The following is a 20,247-nucleotide window of genomic DNA, read 5'->3' on the forward strand; positions in this document are numbered from 1 at the left end:
AAGATGTCACCTGCATGACATTTCAGTTTCACTGCTTCAGTTCCCAATGAAGCTGCAAGTGAAATTCACATGTAATAAAAATGAATGACTGTCCATCTATTTGTCTATTGTGCAACTGTTGTAAAAAAAAGAAAGAAAAGCACCTTAGTTTTATTCTTTGTGCATAGTTTTGTCTTCACAAACGAGTACAGACTGTTTTCTGACACAGACACAGTAATGAATTATGCTGAAAATAATGTGTACTGTGTGAATCAATACCAGATTCCTGGAGCATTAAAATTGCCATTAGAAGCAACCATGCACTTTGTCTTTTTTTTTCTATTAAGTTTAGGAAAAATTCCAACTTTTTTTTGATCTCCTGGTTTTGCAACTTATAACAGTCCTCATCAGATTCACCAAAAATCTGCATTCATTTAGTAGTATGTCTTCCATTCTCCTTTACCATGAATTTTTCTTATTTTCTAAAATATTTATGTAAAATACCTGTACATTTGCAAAGGTTATTTATTCTGACAAAAGAAAACAAAAAAAAAATCTTAATTTAGCATCATACCTAGCTCTGATTTCTGGCATTGCTGGCATTGCAAAGTAAGGTACACAACAAAGCAAAAAAAAGTCTAGGTTGAAGAAAACATGTTGCCAGGTGGCAGGGAAATCATCAAGTGATGGCTCTATTTACGTTCTTCTCACTTCACCTGTAACAATGGCTACATCTACAGCCTTCTGAATGCACTTGCTGTATCTCTCTAGAGGAGAGGGAATGAGAGAGGAGAGCAATATCACAAATTCCGTGTCCAGTTTTTTCCTGAGAGAATGTTTGTGACTGAAAAATGAGCAGACAGCTGCAAATGACAATCTTCTACACAGAACCTAAAGGCAAAAGTACAAGGAGGGATGAAGAGAACATGTTCTTTCCTAGGAGCCTAGAGGGAACCCTTGGGATTAAGTGAAATTATAAACAGCTGAGGCACTTCCTTCAGTTGCATTTCTATCATGTCCATTTATATTTTATGTACCTTAAGCAAACTCTAATTGAAGCATAATATTTAGGCAGACTCATCTGATTAAAAATGTTATTTTTCTGTTACCTCTGATTTCATTGCTTCTGTATTCCTTTATGAGCCTGTCATTCAGAAATGCATCCACTATTTCTAGCAAACCTAGAGAATCTTGTTAGAACTAAAACAAAGCTATCTTTTCTACTCCTAAAGGTACATGGCAGTGTTGGAGAGCCCTGGTGGATTTGGGTAGAAGACCCTACTAATGATCACATTTATCATTCAGAGTACTTCATAATTCAAAAGAAACAGGTAATGGACTTTATCCAGAATCTCACAGCATGACCAAAACAAAGTTAGTGAGATGTGGATTTGTCAGGTCAAACAGTATTTTGACCTAAGCAGATTTTCAAATCAGCAATACAGCTGTCAAATTCAGATGTACCTGATCTGCTTGGACTTCCACAACAAGGTTTTCTAAGCTCAAATGTCCCTTTTCCTCTTCCTTCTTTGATGGAACAGTTATTTTCAGGTGATATAGAAAGACTGTAATGGTTTTGTCTATTAAAGAACAAGTTGAAGAGCCAGCCTTATTTTTATCCTTGGAAGAAAAATTCATTCCAGGCAGTAAAATATTTTATAAATATATAAATATTTGCACACATACTCTATTGTTTTGTGTTACCAGTGCTTATGGAAGTGAGGCAAACTATGATTTTTCAAGTTACTGATTTTTCTGTGCAGTAATTATTCTCTACATGTTTGCACTAGGTCATTACTAAAGAACCTCAGCTGCTGGTGTTCACAATCCCAATTTTTGAACCTCTTCCTTCTCAATATTACATTCGAGCTGTGTCTGATAGATGGCTAGGAGCAGAGGCTGTATGCATCATGAATTTTCAACATTTGATTCTTCCAGAGAGACATCCACCCCACACAGGTAACCTCAAATTTGATCATTTTGGTTTAATTGATATTGCTCATATTGTTTTTTCTTTTTTTAATGGTAGTGCAATAAGACTCCTGCTTCATTGGAGAAAAATTTATGGAATTTCACTTTGTGATATTTATTCTCCAGCTTTCTAAGCTTTTCAATTCCTGAATAAAATGCAGGAATTTTGGTTTTATCTGAGTGTAACACCAGCTTTTTAGTTAGTCCAGATTCTCTATAAACCATAAGAAACTGAACCTTTCATATAAAATTAAGCAAATCTCTGTGTTACAAAATGTCTTAGCTTAGTGCTTGCAAGGATTACCTTTCTTCTGGACTGGCTAAAAATAATCTTAGACTGTCTAACAAATGGCATTCAGCAAAGAGCAAACAATGAGAATTTTGAAAATATGAAATATTTTCCTACTTTTGCTGAGAAATGTTTATCATAGCAAGAACTGTTGCAGCACTGAACATACATTTCATCTCATCAAGTTGTGGCCCTCCCCTCCCCCTCCTTTTTTAACACTTGGCACAGAAGCATATGTTTGTGTTTTGCTTCTTTTTTTCTGGATACATAAATTGCTTTATACATTCATTGGGCCTGATGTCATTGTAAAACCTTTCCTCTGTAATTGCATTTGGCTCATCCAGCAGTCTGCTGAGTGCCTTCAGAAAGGCACAGTTCTCATACGGTGCTGTCCTTTGGCGTGCATAAATTCACATGTGTTTGTGAAGTGTTTAGCTATTGTTCTACTGTACCTACACTGTCTGGAAAAGCATGTGTAACCTTTTTATCTAATTGACTGATCACTGACTACTATTCAGAAGAAACAGAAAGATATTTACACATCACCAGTTATGGAGAGTCCAGGATTTATGGTAATTGATTTCAATTCCCATCTGGTTCCCACTCAACAACGAAGTACGTAGAGGCTCTGCTAGGCAAAAACCCTTCTTGCTCCTCAACAGAGCCCAAGAAATCACTGTTTCAGTGGGAATGATAAAACAGCCATAAGGTATCAGTGAAAAGCATGTGAAGAATATTAGGCATCATTGCCTCAGTAGATTTTATGACTCCCATATCATACCTTAATGTGAAGCACCCTGAAAAGTCAAGGAGACCTCCAGCCACAAAAAAAAAAGCCAAACCCAAACTTCAAAGCAAGCATCTGCATAGCAGAATCACTGCAGTCTCCTTAATTTGGTAGGATTCCAAATCCAATCTGGTTATATATATCATCTTCCAAATTCCACAATCTCCAATTCTTTGGATAGCAGATGCCCTCAAGATATATTGAGAATCATATATTGAAAAGCTGTTTGTTTATTTATTAAGATTATGTCTTTAATTATACATTTAAAGGATAAGATGCAAAATTTAGCTCTACTCATCTGATTTGTATTACTCCATCAACTTGGAAATTCCAAAGAATCCTTCTGTCTTAAAAAGATTTTTTCCCTTGAACTTGAAATACTCCACATTCTGTTATCATAAGAAGCTGGACATACATATGATCTAACACAGTGAATTTAGAACTTACTACAAGTGGATAAAAAGAAAACAGCTATAAGAAAAATAATTATATGCAAATAGCTGGTTCACAGCTACCAGAGTACTTTAAAAATTATTTGCAGAATTATTTCAGAGCTATAAAACAACTTTTCCTTTTTCTTCATCAAGGTGAGCAATTACCCAAATATATACTCTCTTTCATATGCAATACTAAGCAAAACATTTTTCAATGTAAACTGTTTTTCACTAAATTACTGGTTAATATATTTATCTTCATAACAAGCTATGTCATGGCATCTCTTGTCATCCACTTACTATTATTTTGTGGTTTTAGAGCTTCTGGATCTTCAGCCTTTGCCTATCACAGCCTTGGGGCATCCTGAATATGAAGTCCTGTACAAATTCACACACTTCAACCCTATTCAGACACAGATATTCCATACCCTCTATCACACAGACTGCAATGTTCTTCTTGGAGCTCCTACAGGTTCTGGGAAAACGGTTGCAGCTGAATTAGCCATCTTCAGAGTTTTTAACAAGTATCCCACATCAAAGGTTTGTAAAATAGGTTGACTAGAATCATTTTGTTATGAGCATTTTTTCAGTAATAGAAGAGTCTAGAAGAAGACTATAGGGAACTGAATTTTACTTTCTCAGTAAAATTCAGTTTTAAAATTCAACTATCTTCAGTTGATATGTGTGTGGATACAAAATGGTAGTCCATTATGTACATTATGCTTTTATTTAAACAATTTATTTTAATCAGTTGATAGCTAGAGTTAAATTTACAAAAATGACATGTAGGCATACTGGATTTCCTTTTCTTCCTTACTTATCAGCATTTCCTGCATTAATCTCCTTCTACTAGCAGTGGTACTGCTTTATAGCTATTAGTTCCCTTCCATGTGACTTCAGCTAGCCCAGTCTCCCTATTATTTAAACAAATAAGTTGCAATTAATTACTACAAGCCAGTTTTCTGTTCCAGCTCCCCCCTGTGTTCTAAATTGCCTAAAAGCTGAACAACTCACCCTTTGGAGTTTTGTTTTCAAAGTTAATATATATCTGCTTCTCAACTTAGCCATATTGTCTTAGTTAGCCACATTTTAGCTTTAAAGTCTTTCAAAAATCTTTGTATCTGACTGGGAGATTTAAAAAAAAAGGATAACCTCTCTATTAGCAGAAATTCTGGACATAAATTCCTTAATTATCTTTGAATTTAAATATCTTCGTGTAATTTCTTAGTCCAAATGAGGTAAACAAGTCACTCAAACACTTTCAACTTATCGGTGAGACATAAAAAATAGCCAGTTCTCAAAGGAATGCAACTTTTAGGTTTTAATAAAGCTGGAAGCCTGGCTATATATTTCAAAGAATGTATGTGAACTCTTCATGTAGCAGTTTCTTCATTGTTCAAGAGCTTTAGAATTTTTAACCATAAATCTATAAGTAAATATGTTTTGTACATGTAAGCATATTCCCCTCTGCACTGCAGGCTTCTTTGAGAAAAATATTGTGACATTTTGCTTGAGATAATCAAATTTTTTATTTAATTGGTATTTTTTTAACAATTTAATGACACAACTAGAAATCAGGTAAGATATTGCGTGCCAGAAATTCAGATTATTTCTGTTCCAGAATGTTAACCTGCAGATTTTATAGTCATGGCAACAAAAACCATTATTTACATAAGTGGGTTTAGGATTTTAAAAGGTATTATAAATATTTCCATTTCAAGAAATTATTTTTTATCTGAATATTCTTAATTGCCCAGGAAAAAAAAAAAAACGTTATTTTCAGGCATTATGTCTGTTTTAAATATAATCCTGTTGTAGGTCATTTTAGGAACTCAGACCTTATTTATTTTATGGATTATAAATATCTCCAAATCTCAAAAATACCATGTATTGCAGGTACACTTTAATAAAGGTGTCTTGTTTCACTTAGAGTTTTGTGCCTTTTCTTTTGCAGGCAGTGTATATTGCACCCTTGAAAGCACTGGTCCGTGAGAGGATTGAGGACTGGAAAATTAGGATTGAAGAAAAGCTTGGTAAAAAGTATGTTTTTCCTTACCTAATCTGAGAAATGAGAAACAAAAGAGCAGCTCATCTAGTATGAGTAAAATCTCAAAATACTTAGGAGTATTTCAAAAAGGGTTTTGGTCTTATACTGTCCTTCAAATTTCTAGTACTTGAAAAGTTCTGTCAATAGTCACTGATAGATCAAAACTGATAGATCAAAACTGATAGATCAAAATCAGAACTAAGAAAGGGATACACTTTGATACCCAGCTATTTTTGTTCTCCTTTCTTGTCAGTTTAAAAAAATACAAAGCTCAGATTTCAGTCCACAGTATCCTTGGAAATTGAAAATGTAAGTCAAACTAAGCTCTCCTTAGAAACCTCAGCTGCAAGGAGCATACAGGACTTGCATGAACTGTTTAATAGTAGTCACACTATGTCCTTCGTATATAAATTAATATAATTTTATTCTTTGGTAACATTAATTTCTTGCTGATCTTCCCAGGCTTTTGGAGTTCAGCCATTACTTTATGATTTATAAGTTATATCAGTCATGTTGATGCTTTCCAAAATTATAGTGTCCTGAATTAAAATTTGTATGCATAGGATGCATTATTTAGGGCCTTCACCTTCTCCAAAGATAGTCTTTTTCCTAAGTTAAGCTCAAAGCACACCACAAGAGAAAGAGATGCTGCTCTGTGTCCCTGAAATTATCAGTAATATTCCTGTTGTTATCACAGAAATGAGATAAAATATTTTATGGTACTGTTTATTTTTTTGAAATTCACAATTACTTGTGACTATAATCTTTAACAGAATATACACATTACTTTTAGGAATTTTTTGTTTGGTGTTCAGCTGGATTTAGAATGTGTCATTGAAATGTCTAAACCAAATTATAATGGATCCATCTAAAATGATGGGTCATTGCAAATGCTGCAAACAATTGGAAAAAACCTGCTAATCTTCTTCAAAAAGTTATCTGAGGCTAATCTCTGCACCAGTCTTAGTGCACCTTCACCAACAAATGCAATGCACACTGCAGTTTAGCCTCATTATTCAAACCAGAGATCTATGCAGAACAGCAGGCAGCAACTTGGTAGCCTCCATGAAAGCTTTCATCCTGTCTCTGACAGGAAGTTATGGTTCACATTACATCATACCAGTATTATGTTATCTTCATTTTGAAAAACTAACTGTTGGTTGGGACTCATATTCTTCCTCTTTCTGTATGGTTTTGCTAAGGAATGGTATTTGGTATTTATACAGTATTTACTAGGAAAACAAAGAGGCAGCTTTATTTACTTAAAACAATTTTGAAAATCCTATTAAATGTATTTGACAAGAAGGAAAATTACTTTGCTTTATTTTGTTTTCTTCCTCTTTTAAAAATTGAAGGTGTGAATATTTTAACATTATGTTGTAAAGCTTTGTAAAGCCAAGCCACTGTCCTTCTTGATTACAGGGTTGTAGAATTGACAGGAGATGTGACTCCTGATATGAGAGCTATTGCCCAAGCAGACCTAATTGTTACTACCCCAGAGAAGTGGGATGGTGTCAGCAGAAGCTGGCAGAACAGAAGCTATGTTCAAAAAGTTGCCATTCTCATCATAGATGAGATCCATCTTCTAGGTGAGCATGTTTCACTGCTTTTGATCAGAATCACTGCTAAATTTGAAGAAGCTTGCTGGTTCTTACAACGTGAATATACTTCTTGACATCTGAACCTTTCTTTTTTCTCTGTTTCTCCATTTACTTTTCATTTACTAGGGGATGAGAGAGGCCCAGTGTTGGAAGTTATTGTGTCTCGAACCAACTTTATCTCATCTCACACTGAGAAGCCAGTAAGAGTGGTTGGTTTATCCACTGCTTTAGCAAATGCCAGAGACCTTGCTGACTGGCTAAACATTAATCAGGTATGAAAAAAGTTTTCATGCAGGAAAACAAAGTAGCAATTGGTAAGATAATTCAAGGTTAAAGTTGAAAAAACTCTTCTCTTGTAGATGGGGCTGTTCAACTTCCGACCGTCGGTGCGCCCAGTTCCTCTGGAGGTGCACATCCAGGGCTTCCCTGGCCAGCATTACTGTCCTCGCATGGCCAGCATGAACAAACCTGCTTTTCAGGGTAAGCAGCCAGCTCCTAGAGCTTTTCCTTCTTTCTCTAAAAGCAAAAGGGACTTTGCACAGTTCATTTGCAGCACATTTGCAACATGTGTTGGTGTATGTACTCTTGGCATGTATTGGGAGAATCTGCTCCGCTAATGGCCCAGAGCTATTTGTCTGAAACATAAAGTGTGCTGCAAATGCAACATGTAACAGAGGAATGTAATGTATTTAGAACAGAAGAATAAAATTAGTGCTAGTGAAGGGGAAATAAAATGTGTTTTCTCTTAGTGTTTGACACCAGAAAGAAATATTCGTGTAAAAATATTGAAAATTTAGAAAGCGATAAAAACATTCATATTATTAATCTGCTGAGGTATTTTCATATGGACCACTGCATGTTAGCATTAAAAAAATTGTGAACAGAAGTTGCAAGTCAGGCTAACCTGCTATAATTCTAGTTTCAAAGCAATAACCATAAAATTCAAAATTTGTAGTGCATCCAGATATGCTTCTGTTTCCAATTTTTTATTCTTAACCAAGCTGGCAAGCAGTATAGATTTAAGAAAAGCTCTCTTGTATTTTATTTGAGCATGTTTTGTTTTGGTTACATAAGGAATATTTATTATATCAAATAAAAATAACCTCCAAAATAAATTTTGTGGTGTGAGCTGCTGTTGATTGTGAGGTGACATTTGTGAGGGGACTTTTTAGCTGCTTTAATTAGCCCTATGACAGAAGCAAAGTATTGATTGTGGACTAGAGACCAATCTTGACAGCTCGGATTATTTACACCTCCACAAGAGCATTGTACAAAAACACTAATGAACAATAAATCTGTCTTGGACTGTTCTGCTACACCTGTTCCTGGAGCAACAAAAATCCATTAGATGTTGGTCTTTTAAAATATTTAGATATATTGGCATATATAGTTGTAAGATATAAATAGACATGAATTATCCTATTTCAATAATTTCACAACTGCATTGCGTGTGTATATATGCAGGAGCACATGCTGGGTACTGTTCATGAGCTGCAGAATAGTATGTGCTGGTGGGCAGTATGAAATAGTTTTCAGAAATTAACAATACATAAATTTAATTGCTTGAATGAGAATTACATGAGAAAACACACAAATGGGGATTTATAAGTGGTTTCGAGAGAGTATTTGAAATTCTAGGTACACCTGTTTGTGCTTCTAGGGCTTGTTGATGTTAGGAAATATGTATAAATATGATTTATTGCACACTCTGTTCCTGACTTGTTTGACATGATACAGTCAAGGTTATTTTAGCATTTTCATGGCAATACTTATTCTTGAGACCATAAAAATTTCCCTGCAACCTGAAACTTTTCAAAGATGGGCTGAGCAAGAAAATGCTATTTGAAAAAGTCCTAAAACCTAATTGGTTGAAATATATCATAATTGGTTTAAATATATCCGACTAGTTAGTTGGCACAGAAACCAAGTTCTCTTGTACTGTAATGCCCACTTTCACAGCAGCTATTGAATAGTCACTTTCTGCTTTTTTTACGTTTTCTGATATTGGTAGATTGAAGAGATCCTCTGTAGGCTGACATGAGTTTATGCAGTTCAAGCTCTGGGTCAGGCAGAAAGCAAATTTTAGACCTTCGTGGTACTGAGTCTGAGACAACGTACCCCAACAGTGTAGAAAAAACATTACCATACTTATTAGACTGAGATAGAGAAATTCACAAGCCTGATTTTGTGAATTTCACAAGCCTGATTTTGCCTAGATTTTGTGGTGGTTTTTTGGGTTTTTTTTCCATAAGTAGTTCTCTTAATTAGCTGACAGTGCTCACTGAAGTTGCTGAAGGGAAATTGAGACTCAGCTAAGTGTAGGTTTATGGCCTTTGGTTCAGAGGCGGTGTATTCTCCCCTCAGTTGTATCCATACAGCAGTATAAAGGCTCAGTAGACTTACTTCAATGTCATCTGCAGGGAGGGCTATCAGCTTTCATGGGATTGCAAAGAGAAACTCTCATTTTTGTCATTAAAGGGTCTAATTCTCAAATTCTGTTTTGCTCAACAGCAATTCGGAGTCATTCTCCAGCCAAGCCTGTTCTTATTTTTGTGTCATCCAGACGTCAGACAAGGCTTACTGCCTTAGATCTCATAGCTTTCTTGGCCACAGAGGATGATCCCAAACAATGGCTGAAGATGGATGAAAGAGAGGTAGAATCATTTTACCTTCCTCATTTGTGCTTTGCTTCTATCTTACTGATGTTTGTTTGAAAAAAGAAAATACATCTGAAACAGAAGAGTCATTTGAGGGTAGATCTTGAAAGAGTTGTGCATATGCTAAATTTCCCTGTGTATTAAAAGTAGTGACAGCATTAAGGCTATAGGAGCGTCTGTGCAAGAGCTGAACTTCAGAACACAAACTCTTTTATCTTTGTTTTTTCCTGCATATCTTATTAATGCTAGTTCCATGGTCCCAGACAACATATATCACATGGTGCAAGTCTTTGATACCAAGATAAGACAAAGACTAAAAGAAAGAGGGCTAGTGCTCTCTAAAGTTTACAGCTGGACATCTGTGACTTATAGATGTTAAGCTGAAATCTAAACCAAATCTCTTTCGGTGTTTTAAGAGAAAAATCATCCTTCTCATAAGATGCATTATGTATATGTATTTGCGTATATATCTGTGTGAATATATGTACCTATGTATATACATGCATCCATCTATATTCCTAGGTAGATATACTGCAGAACCAATCATTTAGCAATGGTTCAGTCTTGCATATCAATGAAATAAATCAATGATACAAAAAAGTAAAGAAACCTTCTGCCAAGATATTTTTTTAAATTTAAAGATTGCAAAGTCAAACACTTAGATGTTAAGCAATACTAGCAGAAAGACTTGTTTTTTACTCTTTTTCAAGATATATAATCTTTAATTACATTTTCGTCTTTTTTTAAATCTTCTTTTGTTTACACCAAAACATGAATGATGGCTAAATAATAAACAACCTTTCAATATGCTCTTTTATCTGTTTTCATGAAACTGTATACCAGATTACATTTAATTCACTCAGTTCAGCACCTGCTCTGAATGCAGTATTATTTATTTTACTCTGCACTAATGGTCTTGATTATAGTATGTCATTGCTGCAAAACAGGTTTTTCTGATCGATACTCAGGTTTACTAGATTTTGGAAACTGGCTTTTTCTAATTATTGCAAATCTTCTACTAGGAATTTCTGTGATCTAAACATAGGATCAAAACACAGCAAAACACAGGAATCATAAATATAAAATCCAAGTTGGATACTGTATGGATATTTTTATGTCATATAAATATGAATATAAATATATCATATAAATAGATCATTTATATATAATATTATACAATTATAAATATTATATACCCAAAAGCATAGGTTTCTAGATTAGATTATTTGTGGTTTTTTGCTCTTTGCCAAAAAATAAAATGGGATTTCCCAGAGATAAAGCATAACATTTTTATCCTTTCTGTTTTGGATGGATTTTAAAATAGAAAATGGCTGTCTTGGCTACTAAATCACTATTACTAAAGCATGTCTCAACTTGATGGTGCTTCTCTAGCTGTACAGCCTCTATTTCATGTTTTCTTGAACCTAGAAGAAGCATTTCATATCCAAATTGTTATTATTACTTAGTAGAGTACTCTAGTACCTCGTACTGGCTTACTGCAGTAATCTCACCTAGAATTAGAACATGCACTGTGCAGCTTGCCCTAAATTATTTGCGTTAATATGAATAGTTTCCCCATGTCCTGGGAGCCACTGCTATTCTGGAAAGAACTGTAAGTGAAGCTTCTTCACTTGCTGGAAAAGGGTTTTCTATTAGGAGTCTTTGAATTTCATGTTTCAGAATAAGCCTCTGAAGGTTTTGAAATAGGAGCCAACAAGGACAAGCAGACTTTGCATTTATTAGTTTAATAACATTTGCATATGATTTGTATTGGAATTAATAAGCTGAATGTTTGGAGCATGAGATACCTACCAAGTTACTCAGTTCTGATTACGTAAATGTAAAAGACTGAGGATTAAGTTCTAAGTTGTTTTATCTTACCACTATTATGCAGAACACAATTCTGTTTGAAGTACCCACAATTTCAAGTGGACATTTCTTTGGGCAATTATGGGACTAGTTTCTAGTTTTGTGTTTTAAATGAGCATGATTAGCCTGAGTTCATTTGACATTGAAGCAAAGGACAAAGCTCTTGTAGTGCTGCATACATAGTATATATCCTACCCAATTTTTTGATTATAATCTAATAATAATAAAAACTAATCATAATTTTGGGGGTTTTAATTTTAAAAAATTAATCTCGAGTAATATTAAAGTCAGAATTAGACAGGAAATAGACCAAATTCTCTCCAGACCACTATAAATTTTTTAAGTTTGAAAAGTAGAACTACTAAATACTTTATAGCAGGCATTCCATATCTTAAGCCCTTTTCCAAAATTTAAATTTTGAAAATTTTCTCAGTTTTGGAAAGTTTCTCAATATGGCATTAAAATGGAACAGTCAGAATAATTAAATTTTGTTGTCTTTTAAACAACTTTTTTTTTTTTCCTGTCAGTTTTTCACATTTGGGTTTTTTTTTTTTTTTCTAACCACTCTTCCTTTAGGGGGAGTTACAGATAAATTACTTTATTTTCAAAATAGTTGTAATTCTTAACTGTGAAGTATTTTGAGATACAAGAGATTTTTCATGGGTGTATAGAAAGTTAGCAAGCTGTATAGCAGACCATGGCATTTTTCTTCAGTCAGCCCTATTATACATCATACTTATTATGCTTAATATTAATTTTGGCTGGCATAAGATTCCTTTGAGAACTCATTAGGAAGTTTTGTTTAATGATGTAATTGGGTTTGCTACACGATGGCTAAAAGTTCATCTGTTTATGTTTCTTCCCAGTAGATTTCTTAAGGTTTCTTGAAATGCTCTAAAACAATGCCATCCATAATAGCTTCTAAAGGACTGATGTTGAGGTAGAGACAGATTCTTACAGCCATTAAATAGCTTTTTTCTTTGTTCTTCTTTGTGGTGGTATCAGAGAGATTCAGGCCTTGTGGGCAAGAGACTGGAATGCAGCAGAGACCAGTACTGATCCTTTGTTAATGTGTTGTAAGCTATACTAGATCTTTGTTTATCAGCTATGCCATCATGTTGGCTTCACTCATCTTCTCTGTAGAGATTCTCTCTGTGGTGGTAAACCAGGCTCTTGTTTGAAGCTTGTGATGAATGATTCTGTTCACAAACTTGCAGGCTGCTTTTCACAGTGCTCTCAGATAACAGGCAAATCCACTTCCATTTTTGCCACCCGGCTCCAAATATCAAATTCAGGCAGCATATCAATCAGTTATATTTCAAATGACATGAACTTGCATGAACCTTCTGGAAAACATATTTGGATGTATAAGTGACATACAGAAACAACCCTTCAACTGTTGCCACCAAAGTAGATAACAACATGCCTGGATCTTGGAGGAATCATGCAAGATGTTCTTTCCTTCAAGGGAGTCATTATCTAACAGGTGCAGCTGAATTATGGTCAAGAAGGAATTTTGTTATACAGGCATCTACTGAAAAATAGATATCTTATAGGCAGCTTCATTAGGTTTTGGGAATGGTTCTTCCTGAACATTTTCCTTGAATTTCATGTCTGATATGCAGGTTTTGGCTCATACCCATTACAATATTCAGAAAGCTGAAAGGTATTCAGAAAGTTGAGACAGTAGTCAATCTTCATAAAACTGGCCAGAACTTAATGAAAATTGTTGTTTCTCATATTGCTCAGTTTTGCAGTTCTGCTGGGACTGTTGCTGCACTAAAATAGTTAAATTTGTTTCATAGATTCTATCCAACTAAGTTTCATGCTCTATGCATGCTTTTTTGTGAAGAAATGGCCACTCAAAGACCTGATGCAATACATGTACTTTAGTCTTACCAGAGAAGTCTCCAATGATGTTTGAAATCACCTACTTAGCAGGATTTGTAGCTGGTGCTTTAAAGCCCACCCCCTACATTTTCCAGCTGCACATGCGGACATTCTTCAGGATTTAAGCAACACTTCTACAGTTCATCCAGAGTATGAGTGGGCAGTCTCTAGGATAAAAGGAATAGTTCCCTTTAGAGCCTTCATGATGTTTGTTAATTTTTCTGTAAGTTGCATTGTCCATATGCATTCTAACATTTCTCTCTCTTACAATGTGCCCCAAGTCTGAGTTTATTTTTCAACAAAGACTGAAGATGCAACAGCAGAAGCTGTTGTTTTCCTTGCCATCTGCAATAATAGCAAGGACTCTTCATTAGACATCACTCTGTAAAGATTGTCCTGGTCATGCTTTTGAGGCACAGGTGCATATGACGGAAATGTGAATGGGCAGTGCATCTCAAAGAGGAGACTGCATCTGTAAATAGAGTGGTTCTTCGTTTCTTTTTCTTGTTCTTGGATGCCAGCATGCCTGTGGAAAAAGAAAATGTTATGCTTAGCCTGGGTTTTTTTGTATAATCATTAGAGGATTTTTAATTATACATTTACTAGCTAAAATTCTAATTTGGACTTGTCAGCCAGGACTGTCATGTTCAAGCTTGTGAGCCATTACTTCTCTTGTTAAAAGGGACAATAGCTCAGATTATCGTTTTGGAGACAGACAGTGCCACCAGTTTCTGATGGTCAGCTTGGGTAAGATCCATTATACTGTTCTACATTAGGAGCTGACTAAAGAGGAGCAAGTCCTTCTCTGTCACAAATTGCATCTGCATCTGTGGTGGCAGAAAATGTTGCAATCTTTTTACAACATAATTTATTAGAATCAAGTTTTCAGTTTATTTATTTTTCTCTAATGTTTTTATAGCCTTTTGTTTTTAACCTAAAACAAAAGTACAAAAGTAGTATTTATGGTTTATTGTTTGAAGTTAGAATGCAGTTCTCACCAGCAGACAAGCAGGGTGTTTTCTTATTTGTTTGGTGGGGTTTCTTTAAAAATTTATTCCCTGTCCAGATACTTGGATTTATTTTTCTTTAATATCTACAGTGCAAGGAGGGAGAAGAAATGTACCAGTGTACATAGTTTTAACTTTAACCACAATGGTTTTTGCATTCTGCTTTGTGCATCATTTGGCCATCTGCATCTTGTTAAGACTGTTCTTTATGAAACCTCTAGAAATAACGAATATCTTTTAGCACAAAGATACCTGTGGTAATATTCAATAGCATCCACATCAGGCAATAGTTTGCTTCCACAGAGTTGAAGGGCCCTTGAATGAAGGACATTCATTGACTCCAGAAGAATGAATCAGACCAATCCTGATTTTGCCAGTTTAGACATGTGAGTGTATAAACACGTGTGCAATAATTATGGATTGGTACTCGTGTGTTTGTGCACTGTGGAAATGCACATAGCTGTATGTGTGAAAGGGAATTAAATTTTACCAATAGTCAGTTTGCATCGTTAGTAAAAGCAAACAAAGAAAAAACTCCAAACCAACAAAAAAAATCTTAAAAATTTTTGGAAAGACAAAAGATGGCTTTTCCTTCTCTAACCTTTAAATCAAACAGCCTATTATCTCCATGTTAATGTTTTGAGGTAATGTTGTGCTATAAAACAGGAATAGATGAATGTGGTCTGTGTCATGAACAGGCATATTGCTGTCATTTAAATGTGTCTTTTAGTGTTAAATGTTTTATTGTATTATTATTCTTTACTGTATTATTATATATTATTAAATATGATCTAATAATATATCTCAACTGTTTAAAACACATTTTAAAATGTCCCTTGAATAATATTTTTTGAGGTTTTTTAGGAAGCTTGTTCTGTGTGGCATAGCTCTGTAGTATAAGCCAATTCTTCATCAAAAATAATTTTGTAAGATTTTTTCCCCTGCCTTTAAAGATCAGGAGGGTACTCAAGAATGATTTCTAAGTGTTTCAGTCATTATAAAAGTTCAACTTCCTTCTACAAGATGTTGGTTTTATGACACAAAAGTGTGTCATAAAAATTAACATTTAGTTATAACAAGGAGATGTTTTTATTTCACTTAACATCTGTAGCAGATGTGAAATATGTAATTATTTTTGTAAAAGACTTCATAACTTTCACGATTCCTTTGTTTGGCAGATCTTTCTTCTATTGGGCATTTTAGACAATTGATAAGCATTATTCAGTGGCATATGGTCTGAGTCTGACGTGCTTTGAAAAGAGTAGAGAGTACTAATAATGAGGATTCTGTGAAAATGGGAAAACCAGCACAACAGATATGCTTTGAGAAAGTATGGGGTTTTAGCATCTTGAAACAATATATCACACTCAAAGGGACAGAATTGGGCTGCACAATCTGTTAGCTCATTCTTGTCCAATCTGGTCTCCTCCTTTCTTTTGGAGCCAGCATTGTCATCGACTTGCTGAATTATACTCTGACTGGAATGTATTTCAGGCACAGGGTAATGTATCTGCTTAAATGGAATCCTATCTTTCTACAAAAGCTTTTTAAGTATAATAAATTTAAAATATAAAAAAAAAAGTTCTATTAGCTTAAAGTAAATGGTTCAACAGTTTACATATGTGCAGGAACAAAGAAAATGACTACTTAGTAGTTTGACAAAAATCTGGTTTGTTTAGAAATTAAAATAGAGAATGTAGAAATAAAGTTTATTTTAAAATATTTTGCTGTGCTACCAGGTTCCCAAATTGGTTTTCAGGAGATATTTTAATTTTTCATCAAAAAAAAAAAAGCTATGAAAGATAGCCAAGCCTTTCAGCATGCGCCTGATCCTGCTTGTGTATGAGTCCAGGGAAAAATCCCTTCCTGGGATTAAGCTCCCTTCATTGGTGTGGTACAGGGTTTTTTTTAATGCCAGTACAATTTGTATTTCCTTATAGTTTATTTTTTTTTCTGTTTTTAAGATAACACAGATTTCATTTATCCTTTTGTGAATAAAACTACATGACAGTTGTTTTCAGAAAGATAAATAGTAATTGAGTCATAACAATTCAGAAATGTTAGATTTGTTTTATAGTCACAGTGCTGTGTCTGTTTCTGGTTAATGAACCTATTAATTGTGCCATTATTTCTAAATAGAAAGTTATAATATTCTTACACTACACTGACATAAGGGAGTTACATTTTTAAATAAATTGTCATGAGAATTTTAAGCCTTGGATTGTGCCTATGGGTAAAAGAGTTATGTTTATTACAGTGATTTATGTGAAAGTAAGGGGTCAGCTAAAAATGACTAGGATTCCCTGCTGCTAAAATGACAGGATAGCAGTACATGTGCCAGTGCTCCTGCTAAGGGTTCTTTAGTTTTCCTGTGGTAAATTACACTGCTTTGCAGGTATGACTAACAGCACCACAGGCCGCCGCTGTAATACGAGTCAGAGGGGAAAAAAAATAACCACCACTGATTGTAAAAGCAAGAAGAACATCTTTGAATAAATTCCCAGCAGTGTGAAATTAGGATGTTTTGTGCTGGCAACTCTATGGCAGAAAGGTTTAGCTCAGTTTGTGTACTGGAAATAGCTCCCAGTGTAAAACTGCATGTGCTGAAGGAGCAGTCTAATCACTATAGACTAATCCCAATCAGCTAATTTGATCCCTGTACTGTTTTAGAGGAAAAGGGGGTTTAGAGTCATTATTTTCCCACTATCATGTTCTTTTGATGTGAATAATGAAATTAATGTCTTTGGAATTTGCTTGTTCCCTTAAGTTAAAGACATAGCTGTCATAAGGTGCTGATTCTTGGTGGGGAGAAGAAAAATAAATTCAGCCATGTAGTATCTTTTGTCAATTCTTGAATGCAGAAACTGACTAAAATCTAAATGCATTTTTTTTGTTTTTCACATATTTACCAATTTTTTTTTCTACTTTTTCATCCTAATTTCCTGTTCAATATATACATATAGTTATTATTTCTTAAAGTGTGTACGTAGGCATAAGGAGCCTATGCGGTACTAGTACCAGTTAATAAACCTGCAGTAAAAAAATCATTAATAGGTTGGATAATATTTTTAGTATTGTATGTTGATGGTCATAATTGTAGGGAAAACAGTATATGTGTTCCCATTTTATCCAGATTTTTTTAGTCTTAAAGAAAAACTCTCTAAGATGGGTCATAATTCATGTTGTCTACACTGAAGTCACATGTCTACATGTTGACTCGAGAAATCAAAGGTTTGGTGATTGTATCTAGATAGATAAACTTTATCCTTTAACACATCCTCCTTTCATTCGTCTCTTAACTCTCTTTGACTTATCTACCCTGCTTCTTGCTTCACTTTCCTAAATGGACTTATCCCCTCTTCACTTCTCAATTCATTGGGCTTTTTCCTTTCTGCTCCCTTTCTTTTCAGTGTTTCATGGACCCTTTCACTCTTGTAAGCACCCTTTTCTTTTATATGTGCTAGATCAGTTTATACCACAAACCTTCCATGTCTTACAGTAGAGGGAACTCTCAGGAACATCCAGGCAACTGCATTGTGAGGGGAAACAAAGTTTAGGAGCTTCTATTGACAGATGAAATTAATTGATCTGTCAAAAGCTGAACAATTTCTTGTTTTAATTAGTTTCCCTGTTACTGCCATCAGTTGTGGTTCTGTTAGTCAAGATTACTTCAACAAATAGACTTTTTAAATGCTTTGCAATTTACTCTTTCTGACAAAATTTATTGATTTACAAAATATTGTTTGTTTGTTTGTTTGTTTGTTTGTTTGTTTTAAAATCTTCAATATGGGCTGTTATATTCTGTAGGTTTTTTTTCTGTAGGTTTCTGGTACCTTTTAAGGATTCTTTTTTTAATAGTAGCAGCATGGTACTTGAGTCTAGAGATGTGAATCATCTTATTCACATTAAGGTCTGAGAATTATAAAACACAGGAAATATTTAAAGAGGTTACAATCTTGAACATGAGACGTGAAACACCTGAGTCCTGTGTAGAAATGAAAATATCACTGTAGTCATGTGCCACTATCATGTCTCAGTCCTTTGGAGAACTCAGTCTGAGATGAGGCTGAACACTGTCCAAGTTATTCAGTTACCCTGACTAATTTGTTCTGCACTACTGTTTTTTCTCTAACCTCAGCTATACCTCCCATGACCATGAATGATTCTGCCCTAAGTATGCAATATCATCATGCCACTGCTGGTGGCACCAGGAAACCACTAATAAGAGCATAAATTTTAAAGTTCCTGGCTATAATTATATTAAAATCCCATAAAATAATAAATGGCCTTAGAAATAAAACAATACAAATAATTTTGAAGGGCAGAATCACTTAACAAAACAGTTTCGTTTTTACTAAGAGGCTTTTCACAGAGGTCATCTACAAAAATAAATAAGCTTATTATCAAAGTTATGACTTGAAAATGAAGGCAAAAAAGATATTTAAAATTATAGTAGTAAAAAGAATTCCAAGAGTCATTGACATCAGATTTGAAATAATTAGTAATAATAATAAAAATAGCTTTTTATCTGGACTTCTGAAAGTTTTAAATGAACACACTTAATAGATGTTGGATTTCACTACTGAGTTTGAGACTATAAATTACAAACTCACACTCAAAAAAATTTTTCAAATTAATTTGCATTTCAGCCTGTAAATAGAAAGCTTACTTGATGAATAATAATTGCAAAATTATCAAACTGAGGAATATGTTCAATGTTCTAATGTTCAAAGGCATTAGAGAGAGCCAACTTTATTTTTCATGACTGTTATTATGTTACTGGTTGCAGGGATTTGCTGTGTTTTTATACCAGTCCTAACCCCTTTGATACTAGGGATTGCATTAAACAAACACAGAACAGAATGCACAGTATTTGCCAGACCTGTCAAGATATTTTCAGCATTTTCATTTCCTTGTCTGTGTTACTTAGCATGTCAATAATGTCATGTGCATTTTGTATTCTACCCCCATTGTTATTATAGGGTTTTTTTTGGACAAAACCAGTCTTTTCAGAGACTGAAGAAGGCTCTGACTTCCTGCTTGTATGAACAGCATAAAGCAAATTATCATTGCTACAAAAACAAAAAAATAAAGATAAGAAACCTAAAATTTTAAAATTTCTTAGTAATCTGTTTTAAAGCATGCAATTATTCTTTCTGTTACAGATGAATGACATTATAGTCACTGTTAGAGATTCTAATCTGAAGCTGACACTTGCTTTTGGAATAGGCATGCACCATGCAGGTCTGCATGAAAGGGACAGGAAAACTGTGGAAGAATTGTTTGTGAACTGCAAAATCCAGGTACACGGGTTCTTTTTGAATCCTGCTGTAATGAGTTTTACATGGAATTTTAAAAGTTGGCTTTTTGTTACCTATACCTCATTAATCTTTCTTTTTGTCTTAGGTTCTTATTGCCACAAGCACATTAGCTTGGGGTGTAAATTTTCCAGCTCATTTAGTAATTGTTAAAGGAACAGAATACTACGATGGAAAAACAAGGCGTTACGTGGATTATCCCATTACAGGTACTCACATAAATTATGGAAATGTTCAAATACTGAAATGTATTTCAAGTGTATGCAAATGACCTGAATTATTTAGTAACTGAATTTGGATAAAGACTAGGAGAGATGAAGTAAGGATTTTTTTCTTTGTTTAATGCAAGTTGTAAGAAAACTCTTAAGATTTTATGCCATAAAAAAAAGTGTTTCTGT

General features: G+C 34.4%; 1 protein-coding gene across 2 annotated transcripts in view; it reads left to right on the top strand.

Annotated features, from left to right (window-relative positions):
* The window catches only part of ASCC3 (activating signal cointegrator 1 complex subunit 3), a 252,139-nt gene that overhangs the window by 176,014 nt on the left and 55,878 nt on the right, over positions 1-20,247 (top strand). For both annotated transcript variants that reach the window (XM_030235642.2, XM_050973217.1), the window contains exons 23-32: positions 1,212-1,310; positions 1,770-1,938; positions 3,780-4,000; positions 5,415-5,500; positions 6,930-7,096; positions 7,235-7,380; positions 7,468-7,588; positions 9,620-9,762; positions 19,697-19,834; positions 19,938-20,058. In XM_030235642.2, coding sequence (XP_030091502.2) covers positions 1,212-1,310; positions 1,770-1,938; positions 3,780-4,000; positions 5,415-5,500; positions 6,930-7,096; positions 7,235-7,380; positions 7,468-7,588; positions 9,620-9,762; positions 19,697-19,834; positions 19,938-20,058 — 1,411 coding nt within the window. The remainder of the gene's footprint in view (positions 1-1,211; positions 1,311-1,769; positions 1,939-3,779; positions 4,001-5,414; positions 5,501-6,929; positions 7,097-7,234; positions 7,381-7,467; positions 7,589-9,619; positions 9,763-19,696; positions 19,835-19,937; positions 20,059-20,247) is intronic.

This window comes from Serinus canaria, chromosome 3 (genome assembly GCF_022539315.1).
Source record: "Serinus canaria isolate serCan28SL12 chromosome 3, serCan2020, whole genome shotgun sequence".
NCBI classification, from domain to species: Eukaryota; Metazoa; Chordata; class Aves; order Passeriformes; family Fringillidae; genus Serinus; species Serinus canaria.